Below are 19,499 nucleotides of genomic sequence, written 5' to 3'. Positions count from 1 at the left end.
CCAGTACATCTTCAGTATTTTGAGGTGGCAGCTTTAAATTGTCTATGCTTTCAAAGCAGTCCCAAAGTCAATGCTACTGAGCAGACCAAGAGACTGATGCTGGATTTATGATATTGGTCCTCGATTACTCATTTGGTAGGAGGCTGTTCTGGTGCAATGGAAGTATTGGCAACTTTCTTCACTGAGGTTTTTGCTCAGAGGTAGCTTTCAATATAGGCAAAGCAAATCTGTATCTTATTGCAGAACTTGATTGTTAAGGGGTGGGTGATTTGATGCATACAGTCGAGGACCTTAGTCTTCCAGATGTTACTGTACATTAATAGAAGCTCTAACTCAGAAACCTATGAGTTTAGTATTCACTCAAATTGTAAGAACAATATCTGAAATGATGTGAAACACTGGAACTATGCAGCAGATCATTCAGTCTTAATGGAGAGAGAAAGAGAGACAGAGACAGAGAGAGAGAGAAAAAAAAACACCAAGCTGATGTTTCATGTTGTAGACCTTCCTGTTCGGATGAAAGGTCATTGACTTGAAATATTAACTCTGGTTCTCTTTCCACAGAAGCTGCCTGACCACAGTGTATTACTTGCACTTGAATTTCTATCTTAGCTTTTCAACATCTAGTTCATTAAGACAGTTCAAAAGTATGTTGATGAAAGAAAGAGGAAAATGCAGCATAGAAACAGGCCCTTTTGCCCATCCTTCAGAGGATCTATCAAAGGCCCAGCACCTAAGTGCAACTTTTATGTGTGTTGCTTGAAATTCCAGCATCTGCAGATTTCCTCATGTTTGCACCAAAAAGATCTTTTTATCTTCTGTTCTTCCTCATGCACCATCAAAAGCCATGCTTTGCTGTGAAGCTCTGTTATTCTAAGTAATTGGAAAGAACCATTGAATAAATTTCAAATACACTGCAACAGAATTACAAAGTTAGAGGTTAAATGTTAGGAACAAAAACACATGACTACATTAAATCAGAAATTAAATGAAGCAATAATCTGAATTACAATGAAAAATAGAAATAGAGTCTGTAAGCACAGATATAACAAAATGTTATAGCTTACTATCATTGTAACAATATTGTCCTTATTACAGAGGCAAAGCCGCTACTTCAGTAAGTCCCATGAAAAGCTCCACTCAATGACAGATGAAGAGGTTAGTAACATTCACTTCCTTTCTATCTACCTACTATCAATGTATCAATGTATTGTTAACTTATTATCTGATTATGTAATTGAATACTGTAATTAGTGGTTTCATTCTTTACTTTTTATCCATCTGTGAGTGCCATTGTTATTTCAGTGATAACATCTTAGTTCCTACCTCATGAAATCCAAGTTTCACATCAGAGAATGAGTAGAGATTTTTGGCAAGCTACAATCAGCGCGAGAGGCCGTTCATTGGAGACACAGTGTGAGATTTCAAAAAAACCTGGGTGCTTTTCGGCACTTTTTCAGCAGGCTGCAATCCGTGCAGGGCCAGTAATAAGAAGGGAAGTGTAAGCAGTGTAGCCATTGTCAGAGTGGAGCAGTGTGAAAGTGGTCCAGCTTTGGCTCAACAGGGTATGGGCGAGAAGAGGTCTGGGCAAGCACAGGTGGAGGTTCTAAATGCATTTCTAGTACTTAGAAAGTACTTTTCTGTTACTATGTACCTAGTGCACTGAGAATAGGTCTGGAGGTAGTGGTATGTTCTTTGTATGAGATGTGTGAACTCCGGAAGACCTCCAGTCTATGTGATAACCACATCTGCATAAAACACATTGAGCTACGGTTCCTTAGAGACCATATTAAGGAACTGGAACGGCACTTTGATGGCCTTCTGCTCATACGGGAAAATGAGGAGGTGGTAGATAGGAGCTACAGGGAGGTGCTTACCTGTAAGTTGCAAGATTTTGGACTGACCATTCATTGCCAAACCGCGAGGAGTGTTCTATTTTAAATGAAGCTCTCTAAATTGAAGAATCTACCTTGACATAAAGATCCCTCACCACTCTTCAAAAAGTGAAGGTATTCTCTCCATACCTCTGCCAAAAATTATCCAAGTTATCATGACACAAACAGTTTTGGCCTGTTTCACAATTCACTATAATTGAATGATCTGAGACCTCATATTCCTTCCTATTCCCCAATTGTGTATTCTGCATTTGAGCTTATAAAACATTCCTATTCATCATTATAATTGAAATTTAAACAGGAAATGTTTTAAATACTCAGCAAGTCAAGCAGTATCTGTGGAGTTAATGACATTGCATCAGTACTGGCTAGTTTGGATATAAATTGCTGTGGTCTGCAACTAACGAGCTCCTGGATCAGCTGTGACTGGCGTCATGGCTGTGAACTCACTTTTGTGAATTTCAGTTCTGAATGTTACTTCTTTACTTTTATTGTTTGCATGATTTTTTTTAAATTATTGGATGTTTTACACTGCTATTGGGTTCCTTTGTTCTGTGGCTGCCTGTAAGGAGACAAATCTCATGGTTGTATATAGCATACATACTTCGAAATAAATGTACTTTTAACATTCTTTGAACTTTGAAATTAGTAAGGCAGAATTTATTTCTGCATTTGGGGAAAGCAAATGCAGATTTGTGACTTCTCTGCAGAATACCTCCATTGAATCCAGTCAAAGGTCAAAGGTTCATTTATTATCTAAATGTACAACTCTGAAACTCCTGAAAGTTGCCTGTTCTTTTTATATTCCTTTCCTAAATAGACCTCCCTTTGCTTCCTACACTGCTCCAGTAAAGCCCAACATAAACTAAAATTAAAAACAGAAAATTCTGGAAATATTAAGCAGTTCAAATTTTACCTTTGAGAGAAGAAGCAGAGCTAATATTTCAGGTTCAAACTTAACTGTCAACCAACATAAGCTTATCAGACGGCATCTTATTTTAAAACATGTCATGTCAGGTCTCTTTCTGGTTGCCCGAAATTGAATTTTTAATTTGTATCAGAACTAGGCAAAACTAATGCAAGGTCATTAACTACAGTAAGTCTCCATGGATACTGCTTGACTTTCCTTCATGTTTACAGCATTTCCTGTTTTAATTTCAATTATGTCAGTGAAATCAGGATACTTACTACACATTAAGTTCTGCCAAATTCAATTCCCCTGCTCTCAATCTTGTGCTATTCAGCCAGCTTCCTAATTGGGCCAAAGTTTCCCTAACCAAGTCCATAAACAATATTCATAATTATTTGCTTGCTTACATAAATGACTATACTACAAAAAGATTACATGTTTGCAATTTAGTTAGTTCTTATCTGTTTCACGCCCTTTCTATGCCTTACTAGATAATAATACTCCACAAATCTAAAATGGGATTTCATTTATCATAACATTTGCTATAAGAATAATCTTATTGTATAAGCGTATTACATTTTATTGTGCTGCACTTTCTCTGGAATTTTAACACTTTATTCTGAATTCTATCATTGTTTTGCCTCTACTAACTCAATGCACTGATGTGACAAACTGATCTATATGGTTGGAATCCAGAGCAAAGTTTTCACTGTATGCCCATGCATGTGACAATAACAAAGCAATTTACCTATTTAATTTGCATGATTCTACTTTGGTTGACGGATAGTTTGATTTATTGAACTGAGTTTAAAACTTAACTCAGTTCAATAACTCAAACCTCATAAATTTGCGAGGCTACATTGATGCCATAAAATTTTGATTGTCAATGTAGGTCATGAGTTCTAATGCTTTAGTTCCATTTCATATGTACTGTACCTTCCTGCTAACAAGACCCAAGGCACTCTTCAGCCCCTATTCAGGATATCTGCTCTCACAACCCCTCCACAGACAGAACAGAGATTGAGTTTCGCTATTTTTCCACCTTTTACTCCTGTCTCCTGTATCCAGTATATCATCCAATGCCATTTCCAATGGCTCCTATGGGATCCCACTCACCACCAATTACCTCTTCTTCTTTCTGCTTTCCACAGGGACTATACTCTGTGTGCTCCATTCAACCACACCTCCACATCCCCATTCACTTACCTCTGCAAATGCAAGGTCATTCATCACTACCCAGGGACCTTCGACATGAGGCTGAGGTTCATTAGCACTTCCTCCAACCTGGTCTATTGCATTTGGTGTGCCCGATGTTAATCTCTACATCAATGAGACCAAGTACAGAACAGCTAACTGATTTACAGATCACCTGGGATCTACCTGCATTGCTCATCTTTAGCTTCCAGTTGCATGTCATTTCAACTCCCCTTCCCAGTCCCACACTGACCTGTTTGTCCTCTGCCTTCTCCACTGACGTAGAGTGGCCAAAAGCAAGCCTGAAGAGCAACACCTCATATTCTGCTTGGGCAGCCTGCAGCCCAATGATATGAACATTATGTTTTCTAGTTTCAGGTAACTCACTCTCCCTATGTTCCTTTCTCAATCCTACCAGCCCATTGAGATTCTCTCCCCCACTGTTCACTGTTTTCATCTGCCCCATCGCCCCCGCCCCAAGTAATGTCACTTAGACTCATCACTCTCCCTACATGGTTCTATCTGAATACTACCCACATTACCTATCTACCTAGGTTTCTTCTCCTTTGGTTCATTTTTCATATCCCCTTCCCCATCTGGTTCCATCTGCCCATCTACTATCCCTTAGTTGGCTCTATCACCTATCAACTTCTCCTCTTCCCCACTAGGTGTGATCTATTTTATTTTTTCTTATGTGTTTCCCCTCTCCCCTCCCCCCCCCCGCCACAGCTTACCAGCTACCATCTCACTTCTTTGTACACCTCAAAGCTGATGCAGGATCTCAACCTGAAATATCAACCATATGACAATCATAGTATAGACTGCTTATTTTAATACATCCTTTTCCAAAACACCAAGCAATTCTTTACTGTAAAACTATTTGAAATACAGAACCTGCAGTTTGTTTTTGTCCTAAGACCATGGGGCCTTGTTTATTTCACATTATTACAATGTAGATACACCAGAATTTCACATTGATATGTAAGTGACAAGCTAAATCTGGAATCAAAACCTATTTTGAATGGATCTGTGAGCACCAAATAATCTGAGTGCTTTTCTGGGAATTTGATTTTAACACCATGAGTAACTAAACTCAATGTAAACTAGGTTTAAAAAAATACTCAAGTGAAATTCATGGGTTTGATTCAAAATTATTTATAGGTCTCCTCTTTTTCCAAACAAAATATCATGGCAAAATGTGTTTATACAGCTGTAATTCCCAGAACAGTAATAGAGTAATGTTACAATCTTTAAGGAATTGCTTGAAGCTTTGAAATAGAATATATTAGGGGAAAAACATCTGTGCTCTCATCATAGTTGTCATGTGACTGAAGCCTGGTTTCTTTTCTCTTGTACACTGAGCCAGAGTATCATTAAAGTCGAAAAGTAACATGGAATGCTAAATCGTCACGTGGATGTTTGAGAAGTGTTTGAATTATTGTACTTTTATCAGAATAGGTTTTCACTCAAGTAACACAAGTAGAGAGAAATTATTGATAATAATGTAATTTATCAAAGATGGCAAGCTGAATCCTAAACAACAGAAAACGTCCAGATACTGGAAATCCAAGCGACGCACACAAAATGCTGGAGGAACTCAGCAGGCCAGGCAGCATCTATGGGAAAAAAAAGTACAACAAAGGCCCAAAACATCAAATGTTGTTCTTTGTTGCTGTTTCTGTGTGAGCAGGATCTCAAATCTCATCTGCCTGCCTTGTTTCTATATTCTTATTTCACTTTGCTCAAGTCATTTGAAGCTCCTAATTGGTGAAGATAGACTCCAGCAGGCAGAAGCATGAAGAAGCCCTCAGCTCTATGGGGAAATGGTTTCACAGATCTCCAGAGGGCGGCAAATGTTCAGTCACTGAGTATATATTCAAGGCTGAGACTGATAGTTTTTTTAGGATCAAGTGGAATAAATGGGAAAAACAGATAAGGTTCAAGGGTTAGGATGTTATTTCTGACCTTGGATCTGCAGATACACCATTCAAATTATCCGTTTAGAATCTGCTTTTCAGAAAATGCATTATTTTTGGAAGTAGAAGCAGAAGTAGGTCCAATGACTGTCAGGCCAGCGGCACCATTCATAGTTGGTTCAGTCTTGACCTCAGCATTACTTCCTTGTTCTTTCCTTGATTCACTTGTAGTTCAAATGTGCCCATGTTTACCTTGCAAGCATTCAGTAACAACTTCACAGCTCTCTGGTGTGAAAAACTCTAAAGATTCACAACACAGAGTGAAGAAATTCCTCATCTCTTTTTAATACTTGGGTCCTCTTATTCCAACAATATACCATCCTTGCTTGAGATAACACTCATGGGAGAAACATCCCCTTGGAATCTTATAAATTTTTTTTCATCATCTTTCTTACAGTAACTCCTTCACTGCAGGAATCAAATTAGTCAACCTTTTCTGCAGTGCCTCCAATGGGAATGCATTATTTCTTAAATATGGAGACCAAACCTATAAGCATTACTCCAGGAATGGTCTCACCAGTGCCCTGTGAAGTTGCATCTGAACTTCACTACCCCATGCCTTTCTAATAAAGGGCAATATTCCATTGGCCTTTCAAATTATTTGCCCTACCTGCATGCTAAAGCTGTATTTGATGTATGGCCACGTCATGTAAAGTTTCCATTCCGAAGAATGGTCTGTAAGCCGGGTTCTCCATAAGTCAGAAATGTGTGTTTTTTATATTGTATTACCCCGCATCCATCTGTTATTATTCTTTCACTTCATTGAATAAACACCCTAATGCTATCTATAATGAAATATATACTCTAGTCAGTCATTAATGAAGGCAAGATAACATGACACTATTGTGACTAGCTTAGTAAATGCTTTAGAAATGTGTGGAAGAATGTGCCAGCGGAAGAAGTGGATGTGGGTTTGTTTACAGCATTTAAAGAGAGATTTGGATAGGTACATGGATAGGATGGGTATGGAGGGCTAAGATGCACATGGAACTAGGCAGGATAACAGTTCAGCATGGACTAGGTGGACTAAAGAACTGTAGAGCACTATTAATATGCATAAGCTCTGATTTCTGTAAGTCAGGTCATTTATAACCAAGGAATCCCCTATACCAAGACCCAATTAACATTCAAGTACAGCAACATAATAATAATAATAATTTGAGTTTTCTTCTGTCTTTCCCAAGTGGCTGCCTTCGTGTTTTCCCAAATTATATTCTATCTGACTTCTCACACACATAACCATTCAATCTGTTTTGCAGGCTCTTTCTGAAGACTGCTTTATAAATTAGCTCCTTGTATCCAGGAGGTTGAAGCAAGCACTTGGACTGAGTTTGTTAAACTTGCATACTTCGGGCTCTCTCTAGTCAGATGTTTGTCGTTCGTTTTTGTTTTAAATGTTCCTTTACTAACAGTATCACTGAAGTCATAAACTGATTTTTAAAAGCATTTTCTGTAATGATTCAATGTTTCCTTTTCAGTATTTGACTCTGTTGTCTGATGATTAGTAATTGTGTAAGAGCATTGGGTAGGTAAGGAAAACACAGAAACATAGAAATTGACAGCACATTACAGGCCCTTCGGCCCACAATGTTGTGCCCACCAGATAACCTACTCTAGAGATTGCCTATAATTTCCGTACTGCATACCCCTCTATTTTTCTAAGCTGCATGTACCTATCTAAGATTCTCTTAAAAGACCCTATTGTATCCGCCTCCACCACCATCGCACCCACCACTCTCTATGTGAAAAACTTACCTCTGACACCCCCCTTGTACCTACTTCCAAGCACCTTAAAAGTATGCCCCCTCGTGTTAGCCATTTCAGTCTTGGGGAAAAGCCTCTGGCTATCCAGACAATCAATGCCTCTCTTCATCTTATACACCTCTATCAGGTCACCTCTCATCCTCCGTCGCTCCGAGGAAAAAAGGCCATGTTCACTCAACCTATCCTCACAAGACATGTTCTCCAGTCCAGGCAACATCCTTGTAACTCTCCTCTGCACTCCTTCTATAGTATCCACATCCTTCCTGTAGTGAGGTGAGCATAAGTGAACGCAGTATTACATGTAGTGTCTAACTAAGGTCTTATATAGCTGTAACATTACTCAATCCCACAGTTGATGAAGGCCAGCACACCGTAAGCCTTCTTAACAACAGTGTCAACCTGCACAGCAGCTTTGAATGTCCTATGGACACGAACCCCAAGATCTCGTTGATCCTCCACACTATCAAGAGTCTTACTATTAATATTATATTCTGTCTTCAAATTTGACCTACCAAAATGAACCTTTTCACACTTGTTTGGGTTGAACTCCACCTAGCACTTCGCAGCCCAGTTCTCCATCCAGTCGATGTTGCTCTGTAACCTCCGACAACTCTCCAGACTATCCACAACACCCCCAACTTTTGTGTCATCAACAAACTTGCTAACCCACCCTTCTACTTCCTCGTCCAGGTCATTTATAAACATCACAAAGAGGATGGGTCCCAGAACAGACCCCTGCAGAACACCACTGGTCACTGACCTCCATGCAGAATATGAACCAATTACAACCACCCTTTGCCTTCTGTGGGCAAGCCAATTCTGGATCCACAAAGCAAGGTTTCCTTGGATCCCATGCCTCTTTACTTTCTGAATGAACCTTGCATTGGGAACCTTATCAAATGCCTTACTGAAATCCATATACACTACATCCACTGCTCTAGTTTCATCAATGTGTTTTGTTACATCCTCAAAGAATTCAATTAGGTTTGTAAGGCATGACATACCCTTGAAAAAGCCATACTGACTATCCCTAATCAGATTATGTCTCTCCAAATGCTTATAAATCCTGCCTTTCAGGATCTTCTCCAACAACTTGCCCACCACTGAAGCAAAACTCACCAATCTATAATTTCCTGGTTATCTCTACTCCCTTTCTTGAACAACGCAAAAATGTTTGCAACCTTGCAATCCTCTGGTACCTCTCCCATCCCTATTGATGATGCAAAGGTCATCACCAGAGGCTCAGAAATCTCCTCCCTCACTTCCCTCAGTAGTCTAGGGTATATCTCATCCAGTCCCAGCGACTTATCTAACTTAGTACCTTTCAAAAGCTCCAGCACAACCTCTTTCTTAATGTCTGTACACTCAAGCGTTTCAGTCCACTGTAAGCCATCCCCACAATTGCCAAGTTCCTTTTCACTGGTGAATACTGAAGCAAAGTACTCATTAAGTACCTCCGCTACCTCCTCCAGCTCCACTAGGGAAGGGCAGACTGTTCGCCTGGGAGGGAGCCAGGACATTCTGCCATATATAAATGGAGAAAATTTCAGAACACCTTGAGGTGCAAAGGGACTTGGGAGTCCTTGTGAAGGATTCCGTAAAGGTTAATTTGCTGGTTAAGTCAGTGGTGAGGAAGGCAAAAGCAATGTTAGCATTCATTTAGAGAGGACTGGAATATAAAAGCAAGGATGTAATGTTCTGCCTTTTTAAGATGCCGGTGAGTCCTCACTTGGAGTATTGAATCCTTTATCTAAGAAAGGATGTGTTAACATTTGAGAGGGTTCAAGGGAGGTTTGAGAAAATTATTCCGGGATGGGATTGAAAGGCTTATCGTATGAGGTTCTGGGCCTGTACTCACTGGAATTCAGAAGAATGAAGGGGGATATCATTGAAACCCATCAAAAGTTGAAAGGCCTCGATATAGTGGATATGGAGAAGGTGTTTCTTATGGGGGGGGGGTGTAAGACCAGAGGACACAGCCTCAGTATACAGATATAACCATTTAGAACAGAGATGAGGAGGAAATTCTTTAGCCAGAGAGTGGTGAATCTGTGGAATTCATTGCCACGTGCAGCTGTGGAAACAAGTCTTTAGGTATATTTATGGCAGAGGTTGATATATTCTTGATTAGTAGGGCTTGAAAGGATACTGGGAGGAGGTAGGAGATTGGGGCTGAGAGGATCAGCCATGATGAAATGGTGGAGCAGACTTGAGGAGCCAAATGGCCTAATTCTGCTCCTATATCTTATGGTCTTGTAAAAAAACTTCAAAAATCATTGCCTCCAACTACAATTTTCTCTTCGTAAATTATGATAAGATTAGTTTAACACAACCAAGTACCCAATTATTAGAAAGGCAAACAAAGACTTAACAGTGATATAATTATCTAAATATTGTAGAATGCTGTAGTACAAAAGTGCCTTAATCGGTCTGCATCTTTTTCTAAGCCCCTATACTATCTCTAAGCCAACTGGTGGTGTAGTGGCATTAGCAGTTGACTTCGAGGCAAATGGTCCCAAGTTCAAATCTGGCCAGCTGCTTACACGAGTTCCATCTGTGCTGGGTTGAGCATCGAGCTAACAAATCAGCTTTGTAAAAAGCAGACACATGTTATAGAAACAGCAAAAAATGTCCCCCAATGCACCACAAGATATAAAAAGGAACAGCATGCCATCATTGGTATTCTTTTTTTTCCAAATAACTTCCTTATAGAGACTATAAACCAACAGCGAATGGTAGAGAATTCTACATTATAACAGCCATCTGTATTCAGAATTTTTTGAACCGCCTAGTTGATTACTTGTGTGTAGTCTTAAATCCATGCCTTTACATGGCCTAACAGTAGGAAATCGTAGACTAACAAACACAGAATAACAACAATACTCCTCCAACAGTTAAGTTTTAATAAACGTGTAAATCACTGATATTGATGACAAGAATTATATCATTAATGAAGTCATCCATACTATATCTAACGTATGTTAATTCATTACTTCTGAGATGTTAAATTAAAACTCTCGAGAAGCCAACATTCCAAACCTGTGTTTTGAATAATTTAAACGAGGACACCCAAGTCCTTTGAAGATGTTTTTGTGCATAGCAACACATGAATCACAACGAGCAATTAGGACAGCACAGAAACGGTATACACACAAAATGCTGGAAGAAATCATCAGTCCAGGCAGCATCTATGCAGAAGAGTAAACAGTCAACTTTTTGGGCCAAGAACCTTCTTCAGAACTGGGAGAAGAGATTAGTAGTCATAGTAAGAAGGTGGGGGAGGAGAGGAAGAAGTACAAGGTAGTAGGTGATAGGTGGAACTGGGAAAGCTATAGATTATATATACAGGAACATCAGTGAAACCCAACGTAGATTGGGAGACCGCTTTGCCGACCACCTATGCTCCATCTGCCAGAAAAAGCGGGATCTCCTGGTGGCCGCCCATTTCAATTCTACTTCCCGTTCCCATTCTGACATGTCAGTCCATGGCCTCCTCTACTGCCGCGAAGAGGCTACCCTCAGGTTGGAGAAGCAACACCTTATATTCCGCCTGGGTAGCGTCCAACCTCATGGCATGAACATCGATTTCTCGAACTTCTGATATTGCCTCCCCACTTCTCCTTCTCCATTCCCCATTCCCACTTCCCTCCTCAGCTTTTCTCCGTACCAGCCCATCATCTCCCTCTGGTGCTCCTCCTCCTTTCCTTTCTTCCATGGCCTTCTGTTCTCTTAGATATCCCCCTTTCCCAGCCCTTTTTCTTTTTCACCAATCAACTTCCCAGCTCTTTACTTTACCCTTCCTGCTCCCCTTCTCCCGGTTTCACCTATCAACTACTACCTTGACCTTCTTCCTCTCCTCCACCCACCTTCTTTCTTCAACTTCTAATCTCTTTTTATCCAATCCTCATGATGGGTCTCAGCCTGAAACGCCAACTGTTTACTCGTTTATATAGATGCTGAATGGCCTACTGAGTTCCTCCAGCGTTTTGTGTGTATTACTTTGAATTCCAGCATCTGCAGGCTTTCTCTTGTTTGTCACATAAATAGTATGTTAGCTTTGAATGACAGTGTATGACCCATTAGAGATGCTGACAGGTTTCTTTCCCTGAATGAGGATCTAAAATTGTTTTCATTCTATGAACCTTTGGAATTCTCTGTCCCAAGTATCTCTGGATGCTCAACCGTTGAATGTATTAATCATTGTCAATTAAAGTTTTGTACGCAAAAGGAACCAAGCTATTTGATGACTGGGCTGGACAATAAAATTAATTGAGATGTTCTCTAATGATCTGATGGAATAGTAGAGTGCTTGATGGGCAGAATGGCCTTCCACTGCTTTACTTTCCGTTGTACCTTCAGGGCAAAGTAATTTACTCTCTTTGTAGGCATTTGCATTGATAGTCTCATTGAAGCGTCTCGGAAAGAACTAAAACTTCACTTGTTACATTGTTAATGACTAGCTAGCTGGCTACATATATAAATAATGCTAATTAGTAATACAGATCTCACCTATATCTTGTGCCTATAGCCTAGAGTCCTCAATTAAATTCTGAAATAATTTCAATGAAGACTATTTTCTAAGCGGAGATCAAATTCAGAAAACAGATGTAGAAAGGAATTTGGGAGTCCTCGTGTAACATTCCACAAAGGTTAACTGGCAGGGGTTGAGTCGGTGGTAAGGAAAGCAAGTGCAACATTAGCATTCATTTCGAGAGGACTAGGATACGAAAGTAAAGATATAATGATGAGGCTCTTTAAGGTATTGGTCAAAGCACATTTGAAGTACTGTGAGCAGTTTTGGGCCTCTTATCTAGATAGATCAGGTCAATGTGAACTTCCAAATTAGCCTGGAACCTGGAATAGTGAGGGAACAATAGGTTAAAAAGTGAAAGGGGAAGCATAGTTTTTACTACTCTTTTCTGAGCCAATAGAAAAATATGGAGTTAATTTAGAAAAAATGTGGTTCCTTTGCAAACCTAATTTGTTGGTTTGGCACTTTTTCTTGACATATGTTGATTAGTTTGTTGTGTATTTCCTGCATTTTGTAGGATTGCTTTTTTTTAATGCAGCAAAATAATTGATTCAAGTAATCAGTTATTGATCCAATTATTTGATTTGAATCTTATCAGTATTTTGTATTTATAGCAATAAATATTTTTAAATTCAACTAGTTCATGCATAACAAGTTAAGTTTTAAGTCATTTGGACATGCTCTAATGACAGAAATTAAACAAATAAACTCTTAACATGGAAATTACTCGATTTTCTTTTGGAAGCTTATCTTTGTTATAAAATATATGTTTTAAAAAACTGGAGCCAAAATCACTTTCCCACAGGAACACTAAAGATGGTTTACTAGCAGTGTTCTACTGGGGAAATAAAATACTGTGTATTAACACATACTCTGATATTGTTCCAGTTTGGTACACCAAGGAATCTCAATAGCCACCATTTAATTCATAAAAGGGCAGATTACATGTGATTTTATTTTAGTGTTGTGAGATCAGGGGTGAAATTGTGTAAACAAGGCTGTTTTTCATAGGTAACTGATACCTCTGCAACACTGTACGTAAAGACAAAGGCAGGTGGACAGTCCAATTATGTACTATAATTGAAGGCAGAATAGCAAGAGAGAATAATATATCATTTTCCACTTTAGAAAACAACTTTTCAGAAAGTGTATGTCATTAACAATTGTTGAGTCAAATCTTATAGGCTAGAATTGGTGGTTTCTGTTATGTGAGTCTTAGAGTCATAGGTTCCAACAATAAAGCCAAATATTAATGGAATTTCCCTGTGTAATATTGGGGAGATGTGTCCTCAATCCTCTGCTATGGTTGGCCAGTGATCAGGGATCTTTTGTATTTTTGCCTCATTTCTCAGGTAATTTCCAAGTGAACTAGAACAAGCAGTCAGTTGCATGAGCACATTAGAGATATAGCATATGAAATATCTAAGATTTATGATGATAAATGATATCAATGATCTGCTTTCTAATGAATGAGGCCATTGGATTTAAAAAATATAATGAATTTATACATCATTGACAATCCACGAATCCCAAATGATTTAACAATTATAGACTCAGTACAGTAAGTTCACCAGAGACTTCCCATTGTTTTTAACTATCTGTCAGTTCACACAGCCGTGAGCCGAATCTACCAAAAGGCTATTGCCTAATCAATCATCCTTCACACAAGGGAACTGTATAAATATTGGAATGAAAACACTTCCTAACATTTTGGGAATCCTATATAAAATACAGTCATTATTCCAGGCATTATTTTTTTAGGTATGACATCAATTCAGTTTATGCTGTATTTCTAAATATCTACATTTAGAATGATGCCACAACTCCAGGTAGTCATTGTTTGTGTTTGATAGAAGGAAGAATAAGTGCTCTGAAATTGAGGTATTTAAACATAACGGATCAGGAATTGTTTTTTTTCTGCTATTGTAATCTGCGTTCATTTAGCATTGTTTATTGCCTACATGAAAATTAGTGGCAATGGAACTTGATATCAATGTTTTAATTAATTATGGATTAAGGAACTTTAAAGAATTTATACCTACAATGAACTTTATATCAATGCAAATATCAGAAAAGGACATCAGCCAACACTTCTGGTATCAGATATCCGGTAATATGAACTTCATATTTCACCAGTTATAAGTTCTTGATCACTTTGCACAAAATCTGATAAATATACATGTTCTCTTACAGATTGCTGGAATGTACTCTAAGGTGGCAAAAAAAGGTTTCAGAAAGAAAATGCCTTTACCAGTAAATATGGGACTTCAAAGAGAAGACAATGCAAAATTCTACTCCTGGTCGACAGGGAATATAAATGAAGAAGAATCTGATTATGAATCAATCAAGAGTCCACGCTGGCACACAGGCAGTCAACTCCTGGGAGAGAAACCTGCTTATGTTCCAGTTAATGAAAGGACCTGGCAAATAAAGTTCCAGCATGAAGATGAAAATGAAGAAGAAGCAGAGCCAGGTTACGAAGCAATCAATATAAAATGGAAGAGAAATAAAGCACTAAACGTAGCTCATGAGAGGCAAACAGAAAATTATTATGAGAGTATCAATGAACTACAACAGAGTCGTACTTCAACACACGGTATGACATCTGATGATGGCAAAGACGTCTTTATAACAGGATTCTAGGGTTTTTGTGAGGATAGTGCAGTTGTTATATCTGAACCAAATAATACTTTATTGACAAATTAAGATCTTTTTCAAAAGAAGTCGCATAAAATAGTACAACATAATTTGATCATTTTAGATATGTTGAGACTTTCACCTTATGAGATATCCTTTAATTTTTAAATTCAGTTGCTGGGATATACAATGGACTTTGAGATTACTGCTGTCATACTTGAGCACTTAAAGGAATAAACAGGGTAATGTCAAATAAAACTTAAGCCTACTTTGACGTCATGGTAAGAGCTAAAAACAGGATGTTTATTAAGCATTCCCTGCAAGTATCAGCAGTTATCATTTCTGGACCAGCATCTTTATTGTTAATAGCCTTCAAAGGTGTAATTCATCTTCATTATAAACTAGTCATGGTCAGTAATTTAGTCATCGACTTGTTGATTCAATTTCTGAATTGTTTCTACATTGAAATTTTGCTGAAAGTTATGCTAGTTTTTGTGTCCATCTTGCCAACAGAAACTTGTGGCAAAATTTCCTGTTGAATTCAAATACCTACACCAGAACATGAAAACCACCATAAAATGACCACAGGTGCAACATCATCTTTAGCAGATTAAGTACCTCCTCCCATAGAATTTTAGTTTTAGCATGGTGTTTGTCTCCCTGAGCTTTTATTCAAATCAGATAGGAAAGCACTCATGAAGTCCAACATTTTAATTAAACTTAAGACACTGTGGCTACACATAAATGTTTCAACATGAGTTTATGCCACACATTTGATCCAAGATACAGCAGGAGAAGGTCTTAGTATCTGGTGGACACTTCTTGGAAATCGTAAAGTATCAAGAAAAGTTATAACATCTTTTAAGCAAAAATCATATGGAAATTTATTACAGGATTTTCTCAAGAATTAAAATACATTGGTATGTTATTTAAGGTGAAGCATTTCATGTAATTACTGGTTGGTCAATACCATTTTTCTACACCAGGACAGTTTTAGTGGTTAATTAATATAAGTTTTTTTCTCTCTGAAAATAATTTAAACTTCATTTGAAAACAATGTAAAAATATTGAGTCTGGTAGATTGTTTATAGATGTTTCTCCATATTGTGCTCCCAGTGAGAAGGCATGCACACAGGTTGTGTGTTCAAAGGTAGGGTGACAACATTTTGTATTAGTTATTGTACATTGCATTTAAGTAAATACTCTAGTGTGGCAGTTTGCATCGGTTTAATCAGGACCATTAGGAGAGTGTTATTCAGAATTATCACTGATTTAGATGAAGTGAAATTAGTTGCTTTGTAGTACAGTGCAAAGGCAAATGGATGATTCTCTTTAAATATTCATTAACTAGTGGTTCTGTAGAGATAGTGTGTGCATCTGTGTGAGTGAACGTGTGAGCAATTTCTAGACTTCTTTATCTGCACATTGCAATGCAGTTTTACATAATGCATTGGAAATTTGACCTCTCAATGCATCAGTGGTCTCATTGCCCACTCCAGGGTATTCCCCAAAATGCTGAGCTGAGGACCCCAATGCACTTTACATCAGCTGTAGATGGCACATCCAGCACAGCTCCATTCATTTGACTGGGGTCTCCAACCTTCATCACGGTTTCTTTTATTTTAAATAGTGTTAGTTTTTAATTTACATTAGTGCAGTTTTAAGTGAATGTACCACTTTTAATAATTATTTAAATGTCTTTCACTTGTTTATAAATGCTTCTGATTGTGGAAATATTTAAATACCTGGCAATTTGAGCAGTCAGGAGGCCAAAAGGACATTCAAGCAACAAGGCCTTGCCTTCCCTCTCCTTTGGTTTAGACCTCAAAGGCTACTCAACTTTATGGAGCAGCTGTGGCAGCAGTGCCAAGGTGATATTACGAGTTGTGCAGCTGCAAAAGAGAATGGTTCAAGTGTTGAGAGAGTGAAAATTAGGCCTGGACTAGGTTCAGTGAAAGGTGGCACACAAAATTTTACTTTCAACTCAACAATTTGAAAATTACTTGTTCTGTATAAAAGTGCTTTGGAAATAGTTTATTTGGCATTGCCTTTCTATAACGGTAATGAATTTCCCCATGATTATCAATGAAAGGACATCTTCTGCAGTTTCTACTTCACTGATTGTATCACATTTTAACTTTTGTAATGTTGTTTGTACAGAGTAGTAGGGATAAATAAAGGTAATGATGAACAAAATAAATATACAGGACCAACATTTAGGCTTCCTAGTTTGAAAACAGTATGTAAACGCACAAGGTATTAACTGAAAATTTGCTGAAAATTAAACTGGCATGTTTTATTAGCTTAAATGGTCCAACGAAGTAATTTATTTACATTTTATATTATAAAAGTGATATCTTGAATTGCTTTAGTCTACTAAAATAATAAATCTAACATATCACATCACAATTTATTATAGCTCAAAATTGTCATATATTAGGGTGCCATGGTAGCATAACAGTTAGCACTATGCTGTTGCAGGTCAGGGCATTCCGAAGTTCAAAGTTCAGTTCCGACACCATCTGCAAGGAGTCTGCACATCCCCATTGAATGACTGGGTACTCCCCAAGTGCTCCAGTTTCTTCCCACAGTCCAAAGGCGTACTGAGTAGGTTAATTGGTCAATGTAAATTGTTCTGTGATTAGGTTAATTGGGTTTGTTAGGGGTTATGTAGGCAGTGCAGCTCGAAGTGCTGGAAGGGCCTTCTCTGCGGTCTATTGCTAAATAAATGAATAGTGAAAATATGACAGTCCTGCAACATCTGGACTTCGGTGGTCTCAACTGGCAGGTTTGTCACACTATTAAATACTAGTCTTTTTAATACACGATTACATTTTAAATACTCTTTTTTTATGTTAAATTTTTCCCATGAGCCAATTGGTTTTACAGGAAACAAAATGTGGTAAGCTAATGGAAATGTAGGAACAGAGGCACAGTGAGCTTAAAAAGAATGCAGGCAACAGCGTGCTGACAAGTTTAAAAGGAACTTGAGAAATAGAAGCAGGTGAGCCTTGTGCTGAATAATAGGAAGGTAGATTACCGGCCTTTTACTGTACTTAAAATTGTAGCTTAAAGAGTGAGAAGAAAGAACTTAAATATTTGTTGAATTATTTTAGAACAACTAATTTTTTCAGACTCTTTTTCTGAATAAGAAGACCAAAGTAATAACTGGATCTAAGTTATGTGACTTGCTGCCTTTGAAATGAGTAAAAGCACCATTGTGCAAAATATCTGATTTCACATCGATTTTGTATAATATTCCTTAAGTGCCATTTTAAATTATTTATTATTTAGCTCAGTTAAAAGTCTCAAACCAGGAATGTTATCTTTACCTCAGTTTGGGCTGTAGGTGACTTGTTCTGTTTGGAAGTGTAACGGCAAGGTTTTAAAACCCTTTCTTTAATTTGGATGTAGTTTTCTACAAAAAAAATTGGTCATGTTTAATCAACTGAAATATTTTTTCCGTGGAGAATTCATATAAATGTGTAAAGTAATAGTCCAATTTCCAGGCCACAAATTTTAAGACTGAAAACATGGTCTGCAAAAATGCCTAATAAAGTTTTTTATATATCATATTAACTGTTATTGCAATTTTAAATGCTATTTTTATGATTCTGTTGGAGGTATATTCTTCACAAAATTATGTTCAATTGTTTACATAGTAGAATTCAGTATAAGGAATTTGTATCAAAGTAGAATTTTCAAAATCTTTAAAATTACATACTGCTAATCAAACTTCAAAATGAGAAAATAAAATAAATCATAACTGAATCAAACATAGAGAAAGCTGACCAAAAATCTAGGCTATGCATCTGCGTAGATAGTTTGCATATTTCATGTAGAAGAAATGTTGCAGTGATACACTGGAGTGAAGAACATAAGTAGCAAAGCAGCAGGTGTTTGTTGCTTTAAAAAATAAAAACATTTTCAATAATTTTTTTACCTTTATATCGACAGTTAGCTTTGCCTCTTAAATATATCAATGCCTACCTTTATAATTCTGTACAACAATTGTAGTTGGAGATTTTGTTTATTTGTGTTCAATAATATGGCTTCAGAATCCAAGTGAAATAAAAGTCTACCTCATTTTGGCAATTTCTGCCATGCATAACAACCCATGCAGCCATAGAAGGGATATATTGTGTTTTATGCACATTGGTACAGTGGTGCTAGAAAATGTGTGAACCCTGTAGAATTTTCTTTGTTTCTGCATTAATATGACCTATAATGTGATCAGATCTTCACGTAAGTCCTAAAACTAGATAAAGAGAACCCTAATATATAAATAACACAAAAATATACATGTTCATTTATTTATTGAAGAAAATTAACCAATATTACATGCATTTGTTGTGGAAAGTATGTTAACCTTTGCTTTCAGGAACTGGTGTGACCCCCTTGTATAGCAATAATTTCAATCAAATATTTCTGGTAACTGTTGATCAGTCCTGCACATCGGCTTGGAGGAATTTTAGGGCATTCCTCTTTACAAAGCTGCTTCAACTCTGGGATGTTTTGGTGGGCTTCCTTGCATGAACTGCTTGCTTCAGGTCCTTCCACAACAGTTCTACAGGATTAAGGTTAGCATTTGA

The 19,499-nt window shown here is 37.7% G+C and overlaps 1 protein-coding gene across 2 annotated transcripts in view; it reads left to right on the top strand.

Moving 5' to 3' along the window:
• LOC134342785 (uncharacterized) overlaps positions 1–19,085 on the top strand; it is a 98,599-nt gene extending 79,514 nt beyond the window's left edge. For both annotated transcript variants that reach the window (XM_063041359.1, XM_063041358.1), the window contains 2 exons: positions 1,099–1,158; positions 14,464–19,085. In XM_063041359.1, coding sequence (XP_062897429.1) covers positions 1,099–1,158; positions 14,464–14,913 — 510 coding nt within the window. In that variant the 3' untranslated portion in view covers positions 14,914–19,085. The remainder of the gene's footprint in view (positions 1–1,098; positions 1,159–14,463) is intronic.
• Positions 19,086–19,499: the final 414 nt, after the last annotated feature.

This window comes from Mobula hypostoma, chromosome 2 (assembly GCF_963921235.1).
Source record: "Mobula hypostoma chromosome 2, sMobHyp1.1, whole genome shotgun sequence".
Taxonomy (NCBI): Eukaryota; Metazoa; Chordata; class Chondrichthyes; order Myliobatiformes; family Myliobatidae; genus Mobula; species Mobula hypostoma.
Note: the sequence above shows the minus strand (reverse complement) of the source record. Positions and strands in the feature narration are given on the sequence as shown.